Source organism: Phlebotomus argentipes, unplaced genomic scaffold (assembly GCF_947086385.1).
Source record: "Phlebotomus argentipes unplaced genomic scaffold, Phlebotomus argentipes genome assembly contig_42, whole genome shotgun sequence".
In the NCBI taxonomy this organism is placed as follows: Eukaryota; Metazoa; Arthropoda; class Insecta; order Diptera; family Psychodidae; genus Phlebotomus; species Phlebotomus argentipes.
Window position 1 is genome coordinate 701,843 of NW_026776171.1, and position 18,370 is coordinate 720,212.

At 39.9% G+C, this 18,370-nt stretch overlaps 1 protein-coding gene across 1 annotated transcript; it reads left to right on the forward strand.

The window, feature by feature from the left end:
• The first annotated feature begins 3,616 nt into the window (after window positions 1-3,616).
• Window positions 3,617-18,353, forward strand: LOC132257147 (uncharacterized). Its single transcript, XM_059753933.1, has 13 exons — window positions 3,617-3,831; window positions 6,351-6,422; window positions 6,515-6,652; window positions 6,879-7,004; window positions 7,399-7,541; window positions 7,653-7,733; window positions 8,632-8,695; window positions 10,513-11,294; window positions 13,498-13,593; window positions 13,691-13,831; window positions 14,744-15,680; window positions 15,763-16,336; window positions 16,409-18,353. Exons 1-13 carry the CDS (start codon window positions 3,703-3,705, stop codon window positions 16,531-16,533), a joined length of 3,408 nt encoding a protein of 1,135 aa, XP_059609916.1. The 5' UTR covers window positions 3,617-3,702; the 3' UTR covers window positions 16,534-18,353.
• The last annotated feature ends 17 nt before the right edge of the window (window positions 18,354-18,370 follow it).

Genomic DNA, 18,370 nt, shown 5'->3' on the forward strand with positions numbered 1-18,370 from the left:
GTGCCAATTGCAACTCTGCAGTTTTGCCTGGTGTTTGCAAGTGGATGAGTGGATGGAAAAAAGGAATGCGAGTGATATAATGTTTATTCAACAAATTGAGGCTAGACATCTTGAGGTTTTAATCAAGCAACCAATAAAAAATAAACATTGGGATTTGAACCATCTTCAGACAGAGCATTTCAATAAACGCTCCAATGCAACCAAATTCCTCGGCAAACATTTTATGAGAATTATTATTTTCCACTTTCATTCATTCCCTGGGATTTCTGGCAAATATTTTCCCACATCTTGAATTCAGTTCACGCCAAAATTGTGGTGATTTTTCAAAGGAAAACTTAACACTGCAACATTGTTTGGCATCATCTCAAATGTGTGTGTGTGTTTTTGAAAAAGTCAGCAAGAGAGGCTTCAAAGATGAAATGCAGAATAATATGGGAAAGATTAAGTGGTGGTAATTTGTCAAAAGAACATACAAATGACTTCCTCAGAAGTCGAAATTCACACAGTGGATGATTTGGTGGACTGAAAATCGTTCAAAACCAATAAAAGTTTCCAAAAATTTACGACTCATCGCCTTTTTATTGGTTAGCCAATGCCTTTGAATGGTGCCATTGGCACTTTATCCCTCGACAGAAAGAAAAAAAAAACTATCGTCAATATATTCCCAAGAAGAGACACATTTCCCGGGGATGGAGAAAAATTTTACAACTTTCTATATCTGAGCAGTAAAGATTCCCATTAAATGTCATGACTTTTTCTCTCCTCTTGTTGAAAGCTTTGGTGGATTTTTTTTTTCTTTCCAGCAAATAAATCACAAAACCGACAGAAGAGACTTTTCCTGTGCGGAAAATTCTCAAGTGTGACTATTTATAATTCATAGAAATGCGAAGAGATTCGTGCGTTCCGCTATTCGTCACTTTCTTACACTAAATCTTGCATATAAAGTATTATAAATAATACAGAAGCACGCGCTTGAGGTTCATTGCAAGTATTAAAGAATGCTCTCTATAAATACATATAAAAGGAAAAATGATCACATAATGTTTATTAGGATTTCCTCTTCTCCCACAGAGAAGTAAGAGAAATCTGGGATGGTGTGACGAAATGCTTTTATATGATGTTCTGACTCTATTACCTGATGCTTATCTAGTTCATGTGGTCCGAATTAACCCCAATTCATAATCATAATAATTAATTGAACTGAAGACTATGGCATCTGATGCGGAAATCTCATGATATTAGGCTTCTGATTTGAAATTTAGCACTGCAATTCAGCCAGTAAAACGTCGCATTTCAAGAATTTTTATTCCATTACAAGACCAAATACCGCCTTTTATGGATAAATTGACTTTCGTTGGAGTTGTGTATGTTGAGCTCAGGGATTATTCTTATGGCTTGTCACCTCACGATTTACACATTAAGCGTATAATGGCTTCCTATCTCGATCGAAATGAAGCCTCCATGCAATGAGAAAAGTAATTTCTTCCCATGGTGTTTGTCTCCTGCAGCTCTCCCGGTCTTTGTTCTGGGACCAAGTTTGTGAGCCTCTATCTTCGGGTTTTTGGGATGCTTTGAAATTTAGAGACTATTTAGCGCTTCATTTGACGCTATAATTGAGAGAGTGTCAAGTGGCGTGGCTCATAAGGCGTTTTAGGGGAGAGCAAAAGACACACTCTGCTCAAATATGCAAATACTTAAAATGCAGAGCAATACTCATCATTCTTATTTGAGTATTTCCATCCACAAACACTTTTTTCCTCTCTCTTCTTCTCTCAGAATCTCCCCTTGTGTGATCGTCAAGCCGACCATATGGCTACTCCTCATGGAGTTATTGAACCTTGGCGCCAATTCATTTGCCACTTTGTTGCTGTTGTGTTTGAGTCAATTTGCCCTCGTCGCCGCATTGATGGGCTCATGAGCCACTCCTAGATTCTCGCCATAGACAAATTGTCTCGAAAATCACTCAAATCCCATTCAGAGAGAGACTTGGTGAACAGCTGACTAGAAAAAATAGACAAAAACACACACGTTGAGCACAGAGAGTTGTCAAAAGGGCAAAGAACAGCCAGAGCGATTGTAATCTGAAATAATGTCTTCCTCTCCCCCCACCCCTCTTGACCCATTTTATAATTGCACTCAACTGTGGAAATAGCCTATTTTCCACAACCCCTGCTCAAATGTGGCGCGCGCGATACTCTCTGTGCCTCTCAGCATTTGCATATTATGACTCAATTTAGTCACACTGAAACGTCTTTTTGCCTCCGTCAAGACCATATCACTCGACAATGGGCGTGCGGTGGTGGTAAAAAAGAAATAATACTGTTTTAGTGAAGTGTTTATTTATAGACCTTCACTGAGTTGACTCGCAATATGACCGAGATATTAGCGAAAAATTAGTCTCTTTCACACAACATTTCGTAATATTTATACCTCTGCGTGTGGTTGACCTTTCAAATGAGATGCGGAAGTGGGTGAAAAGAGATTTTCACGGAACTTTTGGGCACTTTTACACATTATATTTTTAGGGTGTTTCATGAATAGATGAGAAACTTGAAGGCTCTGTGAATAGCTAAGATTTCAAATTTCAAGATTATTTACAATCGTGTAATTATCGTAAAAGCTTTAAATAGCACGAAGAGAGAATGACAAAAGACATTCATCTCAAGAGCAAATGGTAATTGGAAACATATTTGCAGAAATTCACATTTCGCGTGGAGGAACATTGCGAAATTCATCTTGTCTTGAAGAGTTTCACCGCGCCAGAGACAGGAATTATTCAGTCGAAAGGAGGGATTCTTAGAGCATACAAATAAAATTAATAGAAGACTCTGTGCGCGGAGGGTGAAAAACTTTCAGTTAGAAAATCATGTTGACAGGAAAACATATTGAATTTGTAATTCTTGTGTTTTTGGCGTGACTTGAATATGAATGAAGATGGTTTTGTGGATGTTGTGTGCGGTTGGGCGAATATATTGAAATTAGAGAATGAAAAAGTCCTTGTGGTTTTTTTTCTGTCTCTTCTTTTTGTGTTGTATATATTTATCTGTAATTGATTCGCCCCCTAATAAGATATAACCACTTCAAAATTTGCCTTATGAATATAGATTGCTTTATTTCCTCTGCATCAACGACGATTCTCTCTCTGCACAGCCAAAGACAATCGGGCATTAGGGCGTGCAGAGATATGTTGTGTGCTGGGGAAAAGCAAGTGGCTGTATCAAATTTATTTATCATCTCCTCTAAATATATGTAGACTGTTAATTAATTACACTGCATCACGATGGGAGTTGTAACACTGTTATTTGATGCTCTCATATCCGAATAACAAGTCTTGTATTGTTGATGGAATGCTCTCTGTGAGAGAGGATTTCATCGGGGAAAAATGTCTAAATGCGTGATGATTCATATGATTAATAGGCGACATTTAACCTCTCCCATTATTTTAGTAACTAATAAAATACACCACAATCTTAATGTTCTTTCTCCTCTCTTTCTCTCCCCCTTTTTCTACAAAACAGATAACCAAGATGCTTTAGTGTGGCGAGAGTTCAACGAAAAATCATCACTTTTTTTCGTGTGATTGCCAACAATATTCAATTGGAAGTTGACGTCCAGTCGCTGTGGCTTCTGTTGGAAGGACACCAATTGTCGTGAGAGAACAACTCTAACATTGCCAGCTTGTGCGACAATTTGAGAGCGACAATGATCTCAAGGAATGCTAAAAGCAGCCATCTTCAGTGGAGCATCATCATTGCGATTGGGAGTTTAATTGTTGCCACGGCTCAGCATGACTTTCAATTTGAGAATGCAAATAACGAGGAGGATTTGCAGGTAAGATGAAGAATTTCCTGATGAATTTTTTCCCCTTCCCAAAACATGCTTTGTCTTTCTGCCTCTCTGTGCGCTTTGGGGGAAAATTGCAGAAATACAGACTTTTTTGCAACGAAGACAAACTGCGCATATGGAAATCATACACACACAAGAGAGATTTTCAATGGGAAGCTATTGCACAACAACAGAAACAAAGTGATAATTTCTTTGAAAATTCTCACAGCCACAAAAATGTCGAGATTTCAATCCATCCAGAAATTGTTGTTTGGTTAGAGAAGCAATATTTTAACACTCCCCGCAAAAGACTTCCACTGACTTCACTTTATCTGCTTCCAGCAGATTACTTTCTCTCGGGAAGCTTCTAAAATTGAGGTGTAGACTTGCTTCTGAAGCTCATGCGATAAACAATGAGTGTTTTCGAAAAGTTGTGTGCTGTTCGCATATGGCAGAAAGCCCACTTTAGTGCTTTTCTGCCAGCGTCCAAAATTTAAAAGCTGTCGAGAGCTTGAAAGTTTTATGAATTTCTGAGACACGCAAGGAAGTTCTTCCCTCTCTTTCTCCTTCTCCAAAGTAAATTACTTGTAATTTAACAGCACAAAATATGAGAAATATTTTATCTGTATGTGTGTGTTTGGGCATTCGTAGCTGAGTAAGAAGAGTAGAAGTTATTGATTTTTGCGTGTCGCAACTTGACAAAATTCAGCACTGCAAATAACTTTGCTTTCCATTAACCGATCATTTGAATATTTCACATCTTCCACAAGGCATCATCTGTGGCAAGGTGAGGAGTCCTCCGATGATGGGCCAAAATGTCTCTTGAGTGTATGTTTTGTGTGTCTTTGAGGAAATGCCTCAATAATTAATCAATTATCTGTGAGGCATATGCCGTCAATTTTCTGGCAAGGAGCGCACAGAAGACTTGTGAGGATAAGGGGCCGATTTAGGGGCTGTTGACAAGGGTTTTCGGAGGCGGAGAATAATATGGATTTGTACGTGGTTGGGCTCCCTGATGAGTTATTGATCGAATGTCCCCGTAATTGCTGCCATAGTGCCTTGTCAAAGGTGATGGCATAACTTCAAATCCGTGTGTGTGTGTCGCGTCGAAGGGATTAAATGGGCGGACTGTGTTTTGTACCCTATTCCGCAGGTACAGACATCACTCACACCTCCTGACCCTTTCGCTCGGATAAAAATTCACCAAACTCACGCTGACTGACGATCCAATTTCTATTTTATATTTTTTGCCCAAATTTACACAGCCAATGGTGTGGAAGAGAGAGATGCACAGATTTTCCTGCTAATTCAATCAAATGAGAAGTCAATAAATTGTGTGTGAGGCTTTGTAATGAAAAGAGCTCTTAAGTGGAACACTTGTTATTTAATCACAATTTTCATTCTCTATACCAAAATCGATTCATTGTCCATCAACTTCTCCCCCCCCTTCATGCAATTCTGTCTGCGTGTTTAATAATACACAACATAAAGTATAATGTTTCATTGAACTCCGCAGTGTTGCATACCAATTAGATAAATCCAATTCTGCATAGCATTCAATTGACTGGGGAGAGAGAAAGAGAGACATTTTAATTGAAATATTGCTTCGATTGTCGGAAGAATGCTCGCAATGGTGAAAATGCTGTAAAGATGCAAAATCATGCACAGAAAAATGCGAAATGCTTCAAAATATCACCGATGGTGGGAGTTTGTGAAGAGTGTGATGTTCTGTTGGAGAAAAACATTTGGGTGTGTGTTTTCAATGGGATTTTGTGGGGTTTCCACTTACAGACAGATTCTCTTTCAACTGCACCCACTATAGAGAAAATCAAGCTTCAGTGCTGAAAATGTATCAATTGAAAAATAAGAAAAAGGATTTCCTTTTGAATCACGTTCCCATCTTTGATAGCACACAAGTTAGCATTGTTTCTATAATTTTGTGTAAAAGTTCAAAATTTCATTCTTCTGTAATTTTCATAGAAAAGTGAAAAGCATCGCGTCGCAAGAGTCGCTCTCTTTCATTTGTAGTCACTTGCAGTGCCATGGCGTAGAATAATTTCACTTATGGAGTGTGTCTCTAATTCAACCAGAGATTTTACAGCACTTAAAACAAGACACTTATTTGTGCGCTTTATTATCTACAATCATAAGAGAGTGTTTTTCTTTTTTTCTTGCCTCCCAACAAACTCAATTATTGGCGCGCGATGTTGGTTTTTGTGTCCTCTTGAAGAGAGCGCGAGAGGAGAAGAGATAAAAGAGTTGAGCTGAGGCCATATAGAAGAGGCCTCAGATACATTCCACGCGAGATTTTTATTTTAAATCCCCAATGAATGGAGTGTGCTGAATGCTGAGAAACGTGCTAAATGCAGACCTTTGAGAATCTCTTAATGAAATCTTCCTGTGTTCATTTTTCCATTTGTCATAAATCAATGCAGCCCGTAAATCTTAATTAGTAAAGAGAGAAAGAGAAGAGATTTCTTATCTCACAAAATCTTACTATATGTCTTCTTTGTCATCCTTCATAGCTTGTCTTCACGGAGCCAGTGGAGCAGATTGCAGAGACGGTGAGACCGACGAAAAATACGCACTATGAAAAGGTGAGGAAAATCTCACAGCAATTCTCCCAGTGCAGACAAATACATTTTGGATTATTTCCTCTCATGGGGAAATCCTCTTATTAATATTTCAGGAATTATCGCAATGTCCCCATTCGGAGAGCAAAATACTCCTCTCACTTGTGCTGAAATCACAAAGTTGGAGTAATATTGTTGACAATAAGAAGACTAAAGCTGTAAATAAGCTTTCCCGGTTCTTCATGATCCCAAAGGTATGTTTTGGAGTGAAAATCTCCTAAATTTTCATAACAACTCCAGCACACACACAACAAGGAATATCATTAGGAAATTACTTCATGAATTTGCAGAAAGTCCTTTAGACTCTGCCAATTTAGGGGGGGTGGAATTTCTCAACTGTGTGACTAATAGAAATATATTGTGGATGATAATTTTGATAAATGTTAATTGTTTCTCTCTCTCTCTTCGGTTCTATTGCAGAATTTTTTCCACTTTGACGACATTTCGAGGCGTGACATTTACGAAATGGTAAAATATTCATCGAGTCGCGGTCCGAGTGCGCCAAATGTGGGTTCTGGCAAGAAAGTAGGACGAATAGAATTCGTGGTAAGTAACTAATGATTTATGAGAAAGAAGCTCACATTTCAGAAATATTAATATCTTATATTGTTCGTCTTAATGTGAATTTTTTTTATTGGGAGGGAAAGAAAAGAAGAGAAGAAAAAAAGCCCTGAAGCACTTCATAAAACTTCCACTGTGAAATCTTAGATTCACATCTTATATGTTTGAAATGACGGCTGAATTACAGTTAGTCCAGGATATTGAGATGACATTAGAGATTTTCACTTCTTTTCTCTCAGTGAACAATTTATTCACCATCATCGCGCGTCTCATCAAAAGTCCATTTTTACCATCAGAATCTCTCGACTGTTTATGCGTTCCTTCGCTCATCAATGCTTCTTCTTTTATTTTTCCCGTCCTTCTCTGCTGCTCCAAAAAGGTGGGCTGCGACAATGAACTCTTCCCCACGGGCAAATTAATTGCCAATCAAATTGCGGAACAGATGAAGGATGGCACCATTGCGGATATCTCTGGCCTGGACTTTGAGTGGTGGTCCGTGAATAGACGACGTGCAAGCAATAGGTGATTATGCCATCCCTTCAATTATTCCACCAAATTGAATGCCGCAATTTCAGAAGAGCCTCAATTACATCATTTCATTTCCTTTCCCTTTTTTTCTCCCTGCACACACAGAGTTCCGCGGACAAAGCGCGAAACGGAAGGATCCGGCGAGGATGAGTATGATGAATACTATGACGAGGAGGACGAGGACGAGTAAGTTTTGTTGTCGCAGACAGATTCTTCTCTCCCCAGTGATTCTTCATCCCGCAAACGCACACGCACTCTCGAGAAAATCCAACGCGGAGCTTTTTGTATTTTTAATCCCCTTTCCTCGTGTGTTATACTCTTCGCCAAGATGGGGTTTTAGCACGAGGGTTGAACATTTTTTCTTCGCAGTCGTGCCGCATTGAGAAATTGAAGAGACGGAAGCTGGGAGAAGATTTATTATTCACCACTTTTGATTCTTCCTGCCCTTCGATCCCCTGTCACAGCGACAAGTGATTTATCGCTGACTTTTTTGCCCTCCTCACTTCGTCTTTGCCATGCGATGGAGTTAAAATATGCCCACACTTGTGCGGAAATTTTTTCCTCAGACAACATATTTTATATATCATTACTTACTTTAGTTTCAATTTCATTCCAGCCATTCGATATGGGTGGGATTTTGCCTCACCCTTTTTCTATTTTGCTATTTTTTTTTGTCTCGGGAAGAATTCCTTCCTATTTCCCGCCATTTACGCTCTCTTATATGCTTTCCTCTCAAAATTCTATCCTGTTTTTTTTTCTCTTTCAATTTTTCACCATGTGAACAAGAGTAAGAGAATATTTATCGTTTGAGGCTTTTTGTGCACGAACACTTTCTTATCCCGTGTTTCAGAGTTGTTGTTGTGACGAAGAAAACATGTAGATTATAGGCAAATCAATAAGCATAGTTCTCTCTCTAATCAATATCCTCAACAACTCTGAGCACCGATAGAGACTTCCTTTCCACGTTTCCCGTGTGTCGTTTGCTTGGGGAGTCACAGGAAAAAATTGCCCCATAAGAATGAGTGTTGTTGGTGAGAAATCTCATTATTTCCCTTCGTTCTTTTCCCTATATTCACGCTGCCAGAGAGGAAATAACCGAAGTGCCAACCGTATCAACACATGCACATCGACATCATGGTGATACCAACGTAAGTAGCCCGCCAAATATAGTCCAAAATATCCTCCCAAAGTGGCAGAAGGAAGAAATGTTGTACTTCTGCCCTTTTGCCAACCATGTGAATATAAATCAAAAATTTATTTTCCTCCTTATCATCCACGAAAAACCGAGAGAAAAAGATGCAATTCATGCAAAGTGCTGTAGCAAAAGTGTTACCCGTTTTTTTCTTCCCTTATATATATATATTTACTGTTAAATGTGTTGCCGTTAATGGAAAAAGCTCAGAAAAGGTGTGGTCTTCGAAGTGTGTTCTGTGGCATTAATATAAATAATTTGATGTCCCTGTTATCATTCCTGAAATGACCATCTTTTTGGGTCATTTCAATTCATAATCATCATCATATTTGGTGTGGTGTTTTTTTTCACTTACATTTATTATTACTGTCTGTATTTTGCGTTTTTCTTGTGTTTTTTTTCGCTCATAATTACTCATTATATATAAACTTCCCATTCCATTTATTTTTGTGATAAATGACATTATATAATTCTTTGATTTTTTTTGTCCTCTCTGTGATTTTTATCATCCTTTTACACTAACAATCATTTGTTTCCTCTCTCTCTTCTCTTTTCCACTCGTGCCAAGGAGAGAAGGCTTATCCTTTTCCCCCTTAAATGAAAGTAAAATTGTTCCTCTACATGTTTTATTATCTCTGTTCCCTTTCTTTTGAGCCACATTGAAAGAATGAGCGGCTCAAAAGCCACTTTATCCACTTTTATGTATTACACACCAATTTTTCCCCTGGAAAAAATCTCTGTGGCGAGTTTGTTGAGAAGGGGAAAATTGCTCAATCAATACTGGCGCGGGAGGTGTAAATAAAATTGCATATTACGTGAAATTTCACACTAATTTTCCCCACTGAAGAGATTTACGAGGGTGGTTTGGAGATAAAAAAAAGCATCGGATAAAAGGTGAACGATGTTTAATCTTTGCTTATATCGATAGCTTTTGGGTGGGTTGATTTTTTCTTTTCGGGGGTTCAATCGATTTTTTTCCCACCCTTGTGATTTGTTGGGAGAACCACTTTTCCTTACCTTTTCAGGGGCATTTCTTGTGCCAACAAGTGGGTCATAAGATAAATTAGAATTGGTCCAAGAGTGAGACTCGAGAGAGTTGACAATTTTCAATACAGAAATATAATGTGATGTAGTTTAATTTCATAAAATCCACCCTACATTGTCCGGACACTGGGAGGAAAGATATATCCAGTGGAGAAGAGTTTCTGTGGTTTCTTTTCCCTTCAGAAGATTCTATTAGTGGTTACTCTTTGATTGCATTTCCACAAAGGCGGGAGAAGAGGAAATGATAGGAATGAATAGAGTGAGAGAACTTAAAAGCTCTATAGAGAACTTTACAATTAAGTAGAGAATGTTTGTGAATTTCTTTCAGTGCCTGTGAAGAAAGTAAATGTGTATCTTCTTTGTGTAAAATGTCGTAGAGGTCGTTAAGGGGAGGAAAAGGGTTAATTAAGTAAAAGCTTTTATCTCCTTTCTTTATTGACAAATATACACGCCACAAGAATCTCCTTAACACTTTGTACTTCTGTGTACATGTAAAGGCTGTGGGTCTCTAATTGAGCGTCTCTCTTCGTCTTCTTCTTCTTCTGGGCGGTGGGAATTTTCTTACAACCCAACAAAGGTTGTGTAGCGCAGTAGAACATTTGGCAGAATCTCTCTCTCTCTCTCTCAATCTTTCTCTGAAAACCAAAAAGAATCTCTGCAGGATTGTAAATAAGTCTTACGAAAAATTTTCTTGTCTATTTCTTTCTCTCTTTATTGCTTCCATCGCAGATTTTAGAGCGCGATAGTAGAATTGGTCTGACAAAGACAGTTCAGACACACGGTGGTCCTCATATTCAATTGGTGGCGGACAGTACGGCGGGGAAAGTGCTTGACAATCTCGATCCCGATATTCGGGAGAGTGTGTCAATTCTGGAGTCGGAGATTTCAAAGACAATAGAGAATAATATGAGCAAGATTAAGGAGAATGAGGAGGAGCTGGAGAAGATATTGGAGAGTGCGAAGAAGAAGAAGCCCACGGGCATCTTTCCGGACACATACAATGTGGCGGAGGAGAGCGATAATGATGACTTTATCACGCCAATTATCGAGACAATTCCGGAAGATGAGCAAATTGAGATCATCAAGAAGCCTCTGCCGACGCCATCGACTCTGTCACCGTCAACGCAGCGCCACACGACACAGCTGCCGGTCACGTTGGCCGGGAAGAAGGGCATTGAGGATGATTATGTGATTGAGGATGTGTCCCACATGAGGAAAGATGGCATGAGGCCAAGATATGGGAAAGATTTCGACACCACGGCCGCCCATGTGGCCAGCACCACGGTGACCACGGAGATCAGTCGAGGTGGTGGTGAGGATGTGTGGAGGCCAGTGACGAAGGCGTCGGGTGGGCATGAGGTAAAGGCAGTGACAAGTAGCCAAACGGCAAGTGAATCGACCGAGGTGACCACAAAAAGCACATTCCGTGACTCTCAGACCACCCCAAGCACACCTCTGGCAAGCACAGAGAGTACACAGCCAGAGCAAACAAGCACTTCCACCTCCCTGGCATCGCCAACACCCACCCAGTCCTCCCCGAATGCATTCACCGCCACGACAGCCAGTGCCACGGTCAAGGTAAGAAAACCGGGAACGCTCGGCGTTCGGGGGAGACCCTCAAGACCAACCACCGCGACCAGAGGACACCCGCCGGCGTCACATGAAATTGATTCCTACAATTGGGACTTCCCGCAGCCACTCTGCCACCCATTAGCCCACTCCGGGAGTGCCATTTGGGGCGGGGCAAAAAGCTCACGAGAAGAATACTCTGGCGGACGTTTTGTTCTCTTGAAGTTGATTTCTATCATGAGTTTTCTTCCCTTTAAATACTTTCGAGCAACTGGAAAGTACCACTTCAATTTATACTCCAATTATAAATTTTCTTCTCGTTTTCCCGAAGCTGACAAAGAAGGGAATTCACTATATATATAGACAGAGTGAAATTTATGCTGCGCTCAACAATGGAATTCGTGCGGAGTTTTTCTCACTCAATAATCAACTCTATATCGATTACATTTTCCTCTGCACTTCCCGAGGCGCGCGGAGGGAAAGCTTGCGCTGATGTGGAAGCCACGAATTTCAAATAATTCCCTCAAGTTGCGAATTTTAATTGCCACCCCGCATGAGGCGAAGCTCGGAAAGAAAGTCTCACACCTTCTTCTCCGGCACATTAAGCCGATGCACTCAATTCCAACCCCTTGGAACTATTGTAGGAGGAGTTTGTGGGGGTTGAGACAATTAGAGCGTCCGCCAAGTATCTTCCCGGGAGCGCGCGAGGCGCTCAAAAAGTGACGCCTTGTGCGATGTTCACTTGGCAACAAGACACGCTAAGGAGTTAATTGTAGGAATCAATTTGGGATTCAATTTTACACACGCGTTGCAGTGAGACTTCGTGAATTTATATTATTAAATTCCACTGTGTGAGGTTTTATTTTATATATTTTTGTAATATCATTTGTTGGTCCCTTTTTGTATACACAAAATTATCACACGAAGTTGTTTTGCTGCACCATGAAATGGTTTCTGTTGTGAAGATGTCCTTTCTCCCGAGAAACAAATACCCCCAAAGCCATGAGTGACTAATTATGCTTATGCCAGCCTCATTTGTCTCCTAATCATGCACACAAGTTACTAACGTTATATTGCATGTGTTCACGAAAAAGTCCTTCTCTATCTCTCGAATCACACACTCCATATATATACATATATATAAATATTTATATCGTGAATTTCCACGGGACAAAACCACTCTGTTAATTCTGTACAGATTTTATATAATTTAATGCGATTCTTTTGATTTTCAGCACAGATTTTGAGTTTTTTTTTTCAATCACAAATCAATTTCCGGGACACTTTTCTCACCTCACTTTCTCTCTCTCTTCCTCTTTCCCGCTGTGCAGGAAGCTGACGAGGAGGATGGTGAAGAGTTGCCTGACGTCGTGATTCCAGGAGTCACTCTTCATCCGGCAACAACACACAGATTCCCGGAAACCACGCCGTCAAGTGTCGCAGACGAGAAGGTGAGATGAAGTCATACATGAATTTATCCACCCTTCGAGAGTAAATTGACTTGAAATTGAATTAATTACCATCAGCGCATTCGCAGGGCGGGAAAATATGTTTTTTTTTTCTTTGTGTATCATTTCCATTTTCAATTTACGCAAATAATTAATCATGCTTTGATGAATTTATCAAAATTTGAATAATGCAAAAATAATATGTTGTCAATTAATTCGATTTCGGGTGGCAGGATGTATTTGAAGAGTAAATATTTTAGTTTGATGGAATTTTCAGTGGGATTTCCCATTGGCAAAGCCTTTAATTTTCCATTCCTGAAATAATAAATTTACATTTTACACGCTCGTGCAAAATTGTGTTATTTGTCCGTTGAATGTTGCGGACAAAATTTAATTTTCACACAAAAGCCCATAAATTCACTTATGTTATTACATCGCTCTGTGATTTGCAGACTACGCGAGTGGCTGTGGAAACAACGCCGCCGGTGAGGACAGGATCAGAGACACGGTTTTATGTGCCGCGAGTGGGAACGACGACAGAATCATCAGATGACATTGATGATGATGACGATGAGGATGAGAATTCGCGGACTTCTGTCTATGATCCTGTGTCCACGGCCTCGGCGACAACTGAGAGCTCCAGTGCGCCCACAACAACGCCACTTCTCACCACGACAACCACCGAAAAAGTGGTCACGACGACTGAGTGGTTCGAGCCAGAGGCGGTGAACAAGCCACCCGTGATCAGGAATCGCCTCCCGAAGCAGGCGCTCACCGCGGGAAAACCATTCAGGTGAGACCAATTGCAATTTACCTGCAATTTCCGTGGGAAATTGAGCTGAACGTGTGACACTAATTGGGCCCATGTTATCATCACATTCGCAAATTAGCCTCCACGTTCCCCTGGAGACGTTCTACGACGATGAGGATAGGAATAATTTGCAATTAGCGCTGTATGACAAGAATGATCATCCCCTGAAAGCCAATTCCTGGATTCAATTCAATGTGGATACAAGAGAAATTTATGGACTGTGAGTATTTGCCATTTAGTTTTTGGTTTATTTGACTTTTGTCTCTTCGATGGGTGAAAATCTCTCTTGCCTTGACATTTCTATTGATTTTCAATTGAACTTTTCGTCCAATTATTTGTCTTTTGTGGTGAGATTTTCAGGAATTGTTCCTGGAAAGTTAACTCGCCTGAGGAAGTTTATGTTGAAAACTAACTCTTAAAAGAAGAATTGAGAAGTGTTGAGATGACATTAATTAATTGATTATCAAATACAGACTTTAAACGCTCATTTATTCATCAAATACACAAAGAACTTTCCTTAACTCATAAACTCATCTTCACCACTTTAAAAGGATTATGTCAATTCAACTCCTTGCATTGTCTTTAAAAGGTCACACAAAAGATGGGCTAAAAGAATTGCCAACGGGTGTAAATTTTTTTCTCCCAAGAATGTGGAAAATGCTGAAAGTTATAAATCCGGAAGGCATCTTTTCCACTCCTTTTTTTCCCTTCAAGAGTTTCCTCTCCAGAATGGATTACAGGAGAGAGAGAATCTTTGTTTCGTGTGAAGCACAAGAAGAGCACACATAACAACCATTGCTTGTTGAGAGATTTTGGAATTATGCCAAGAAGGATTTGTGTAATATTTTCTCCAAAATACGTGAACAAGAAAGATTATCAACCGTTGAGGACTTTACAATTGTTCTGCCAATTTAATTATTCTGGATTATAAAGGAATAAAAAAATATTGCGAAAGAGATTATTATGATAAATACGAAATGTCGTTGAAATTCTCTGGAGTGTTGTTGTTGGAAAATCGATAAATTGACCTGGATTTTCTTTGCGTTTTCCCCAATGACTTGTAAATTTTGGGAAAGAATTCAATGGAATTTATGACTTTTTGGTGATTTTTCTGCTTCTTCCCTCTCGCCAGGCCTCTTGAGGACGCTGTGTCACGTTGGCAGTATCGTCTGCATGCGACAGACAGCATTGGCCAGAGTGTCACGGAGACGCTGGACATTTCCGTGCAGCAGCACAAATCGCACAGGAGTGCAAATCATGAGATCAGCATTGGGATTCGCCTGAATGAGAAGTTCAGCAATAGCGTGGATTGGCAGATGAAGGTGGTGCGAGGCATTGTGTCAGCCATGGGCGACGCCAACATGAACAGCGTGATTGTCCGGGAGATTAGACACAGTCAGCAAGATCCCAATTCCGCCACTTTTGTCTACACCAACGAAACCCTGCCCAAGGACAGATGTTCTGAGGAGGAGCTGGAGAATCTGGTGAAGCGTCTGCACACGAGAGCCTTCTCGGACGCTCTTCTGCCGGAGATTGCGCTCAAGTCAGTCACTGGACAGCCAATTGGACCGTGTCAGAAGCAAGCTGTGCCCAAGGCGAAACCCACGCCAACGATCTCAAAGAACTTCCCGCCGGTGCCGAGGAATCAGGTGGACAGAGTGAATGCAACTGTTGGACAGTTGCTGATCTTCCAGGTGCCGCAGGACACGTTCTATGATCCGGAAGATGGCACGAATCTGAGGCTGTCTCTGTTGTCGCTGGAAGGATCGAAGCTCGATGCGAAGCATTGGCTGCAGTTTGACTCGAAGAATCAGGAATTCTATGGCATTCCCAAGCCGGCAGATGTTGGTCAGCGCGAGTATCTCCTCGTGGCTGAGGATCGGGAGGGACTCACGGCGACTGACGCTCTGGTTGTGGTGGTCAATCATGCACCCAAGAGAGACTACAGCGCACTGTTCGAGATGACTCTTGGCATTTCCAATGACAACTTCAACAACTCAGCCACTCAACGGAGATTTATCGAGAGAGTTGCCCAAGTGTTTGGTGATGTCTCAACTGCTAACATTCAGGTTTCTGTCCACACATATATATGTTAAGATGCACAAAAGACAAGAGATAAATCTCTCTAATCTCGCTTTACTGATTTTGCAGGTGAGATCAATTCGCGCTCTTCATCACTCTGGACACACTCTCGTCAGTTTCTACAACACCACAATTTATCGCCTTCATCACATGTGTCCACACGATGAGATTGAGGTCCTGAGAAATGTCCTGATGCACTCTGACGCCTCCGTGCGCAATCGCGTGCGTGACACAATTGGCACGGAGTTCAATCTGCTGAGTGTGAATCTGATTCCGGCTGGCACTTGTCAGGGCACTGACACCACGTTCCACGATCCCTTCGTGCCCATCAAGACGGAGGACAAGCCCGCGCCCACCTTCAAGGACGACTACCTGCTGACCTTCGTGCTGCCGGCTGTGATCATCCTGGCAATGCTGCTGCTCGCGTCCATCATCGCTTGTGTGCTGCACAGACGACGCTTGACGGGGAAGATGGAGCTCGGGGATGAGGAGGAGAGGCGATCGTTCCGCTCCAAAGGCATTCCAGTGATCTTCCAGGATGAACTCGATGAGAAGCCAGAGATTGGGAATAAATCTCCGGTGATTCTCAAAGATGAGAAGCCTCCATTGCTGCCGCCATCCTACAATAGCACCAATCCAGATGGTAAGAAATGAGCCAAATGACTGTTAAATTGCAAGAAATTGAGTGAATCTCTTATCTTTGACGCGTAAATAGGTGACAACGAGGATGTGGATGAGTACGTGCCGCCGCCGGCCGTGATTATCGGCGGACGGGAGAGCCGAGGAAAGTCCCCAGTCACGCCATCATACAGGAAGCCACCGCCGTACGTATCGCCTTAAAGGGACGCCCAAACAATCATTTGTAAAATCGAGTCATACTTTTAAGAGAGAGAGAGAAAAGAAAGAAACACAGCTGAGAACAAATCGCGACTGCACAAGAGAATGACGACTTTTCTAAACATTCTTTTACGACAGAATTACGCATCGCACATTTTTCTACAAAAAAACCATCAAGAAAGCATTATAATATATTTTATCATTAATGATGAGGAGAAGGTGAAAAGAGAATCATTTTTATCTTTTTTATCATCTATCAACATCTTAGAATTAGCTCCTATATTTAGTTGTTTAAGTGTGAAGAAGTCTTTTGCGTAAATTATTTTCTCTTTTTTTTCATGTGTATAATTATAATATTTTGTGTAATTTTGTGTTTTTTCTTTTGCGACTGACGACGAATTTTCATCAAAACCGCACGCGAGGCGCGCTTTTTCGATGTTTATCGCGAAACAAGAAGAATCCTTATCATGTGAAAATTCACTGCCAAAACCAAAAAAGTAAAAAAAGGTAAAAGGAAGAAGGAAAAGTGAAGATTTCCGAGGAATTATCCGTGTTTTAACTGCGCACTTTAGGACTCTTTCGTATCACTGCGTAATTAAGTGAGGAGTTTAGGGTGACTTTCAATGATAATCTGGACAAGTAGTGAAGAAATTTGTAGTTGTTTGCAAGACCAGTAGATGAATCCATTTAGTAATCTATAAAAAATATGAAATAATTGCTTCCAATTCCCAACGTTTTTACAAGAAAAAAACACACACAAAAATGACTATCTTTCAGGCTAATACAAGAATGAATAAAAAGTAATATTCTTGAAGGATATTTTTTAAGGAATTGCAAATGCAGAGAAAATCAATTTAATTGAATGAAAAGAAAAAATCTATAATGGAAAATAGACAACCAATATAATTGTAATGTACTATATATTTTTATAAAATAAGATTGATAAAGAAAAAAAGTAATGAAAAACCACAAAATATATAGCGATTAGAGATACATTTTTGCAAACAATCATTTTTTACCGCAAACATTTTATTAATCACAATCTCTTGATATATCAGCGAAAGCGGAGAAAGATTAGGAAATGGAAAACTGATCATTTTTTACGGTTTCTGTGCGAATCACACGAAGACTTTATCAGTAGAAATTTTGGTATTAATGAGATAAAGGAAAAAGAATCGACCTCAAAACCAGCACGAACTCAATAATAATAAATAAACTCATTTCTCGATGTGAGAGAAAGAGAGGATAAAATACTAAATAAGGAAGTGAATATAAGGAAATTATATAATTGTGGCATTTTATTTGTGAAAGTATAAAACTCTAATAAACTCTATTTACTAGTGTCTAAAAGGAGGTAAAGCCGAAGGAGAGGAATAATAACCGTATGACCTATGTAAAAACTATATTTAAAAAAAAAATTGATGAGAAAAAAAGTATACAGCGATGCATTAATCAATTGTGGACATTTTTGTACATAGAGAACAAATACTAAAAAAAAAAGATAAAAGGTGAATCAATTGGAGTGGAATTAGTAAAAGAAAAAAAAAGAGTAGAGAAGCTTTTTCCTAGGGTCGTAGTATGATGAAAAGAGGGAGTCAGGAATCATTAAGGATTATATAAAGTTATATAAGATGGAAGGAAAATCTGACTATTTTGTGTAGTGCAGTGAAAAAACAATAAGATGATTAATTATATAAATCTATAATGAATTTGCATTTCAATGCACCTCCAAATTCTCTTCGGGCTAAATTGATAAATGTTTTTAGTTACCGAAAGGGAAGAAAATGAATCAATAAACGGTCATGTAATTGATAAGGTATAAATTTTTGTCTTTTATTAA

Bases quoted from the DNA above. Each gene is read 5' to 3' on its own strand.
- LOC132257147 (XM_059753933.1), top strand. From the start codon at position 3,703: ATGATCTCAAGGAATGCTAAAAGCAGCCATCTTCAGTGGAGCATCATC. The intron at 7,734-8,631 runs GTAAGTTTTGTT...TCACGCTGCCAG, and splicing joins GACGAGGAGGACGAGGACGA to AGAGGAAATAACCGAAGTGC. The intron at 13,594-13,690 runs GTGAGACCAATT...TTCGCAAATTAG, and splicing joins ACCGCGGGAAAACCATTCAG to CCTCCACGTTCCCCTGGAGA.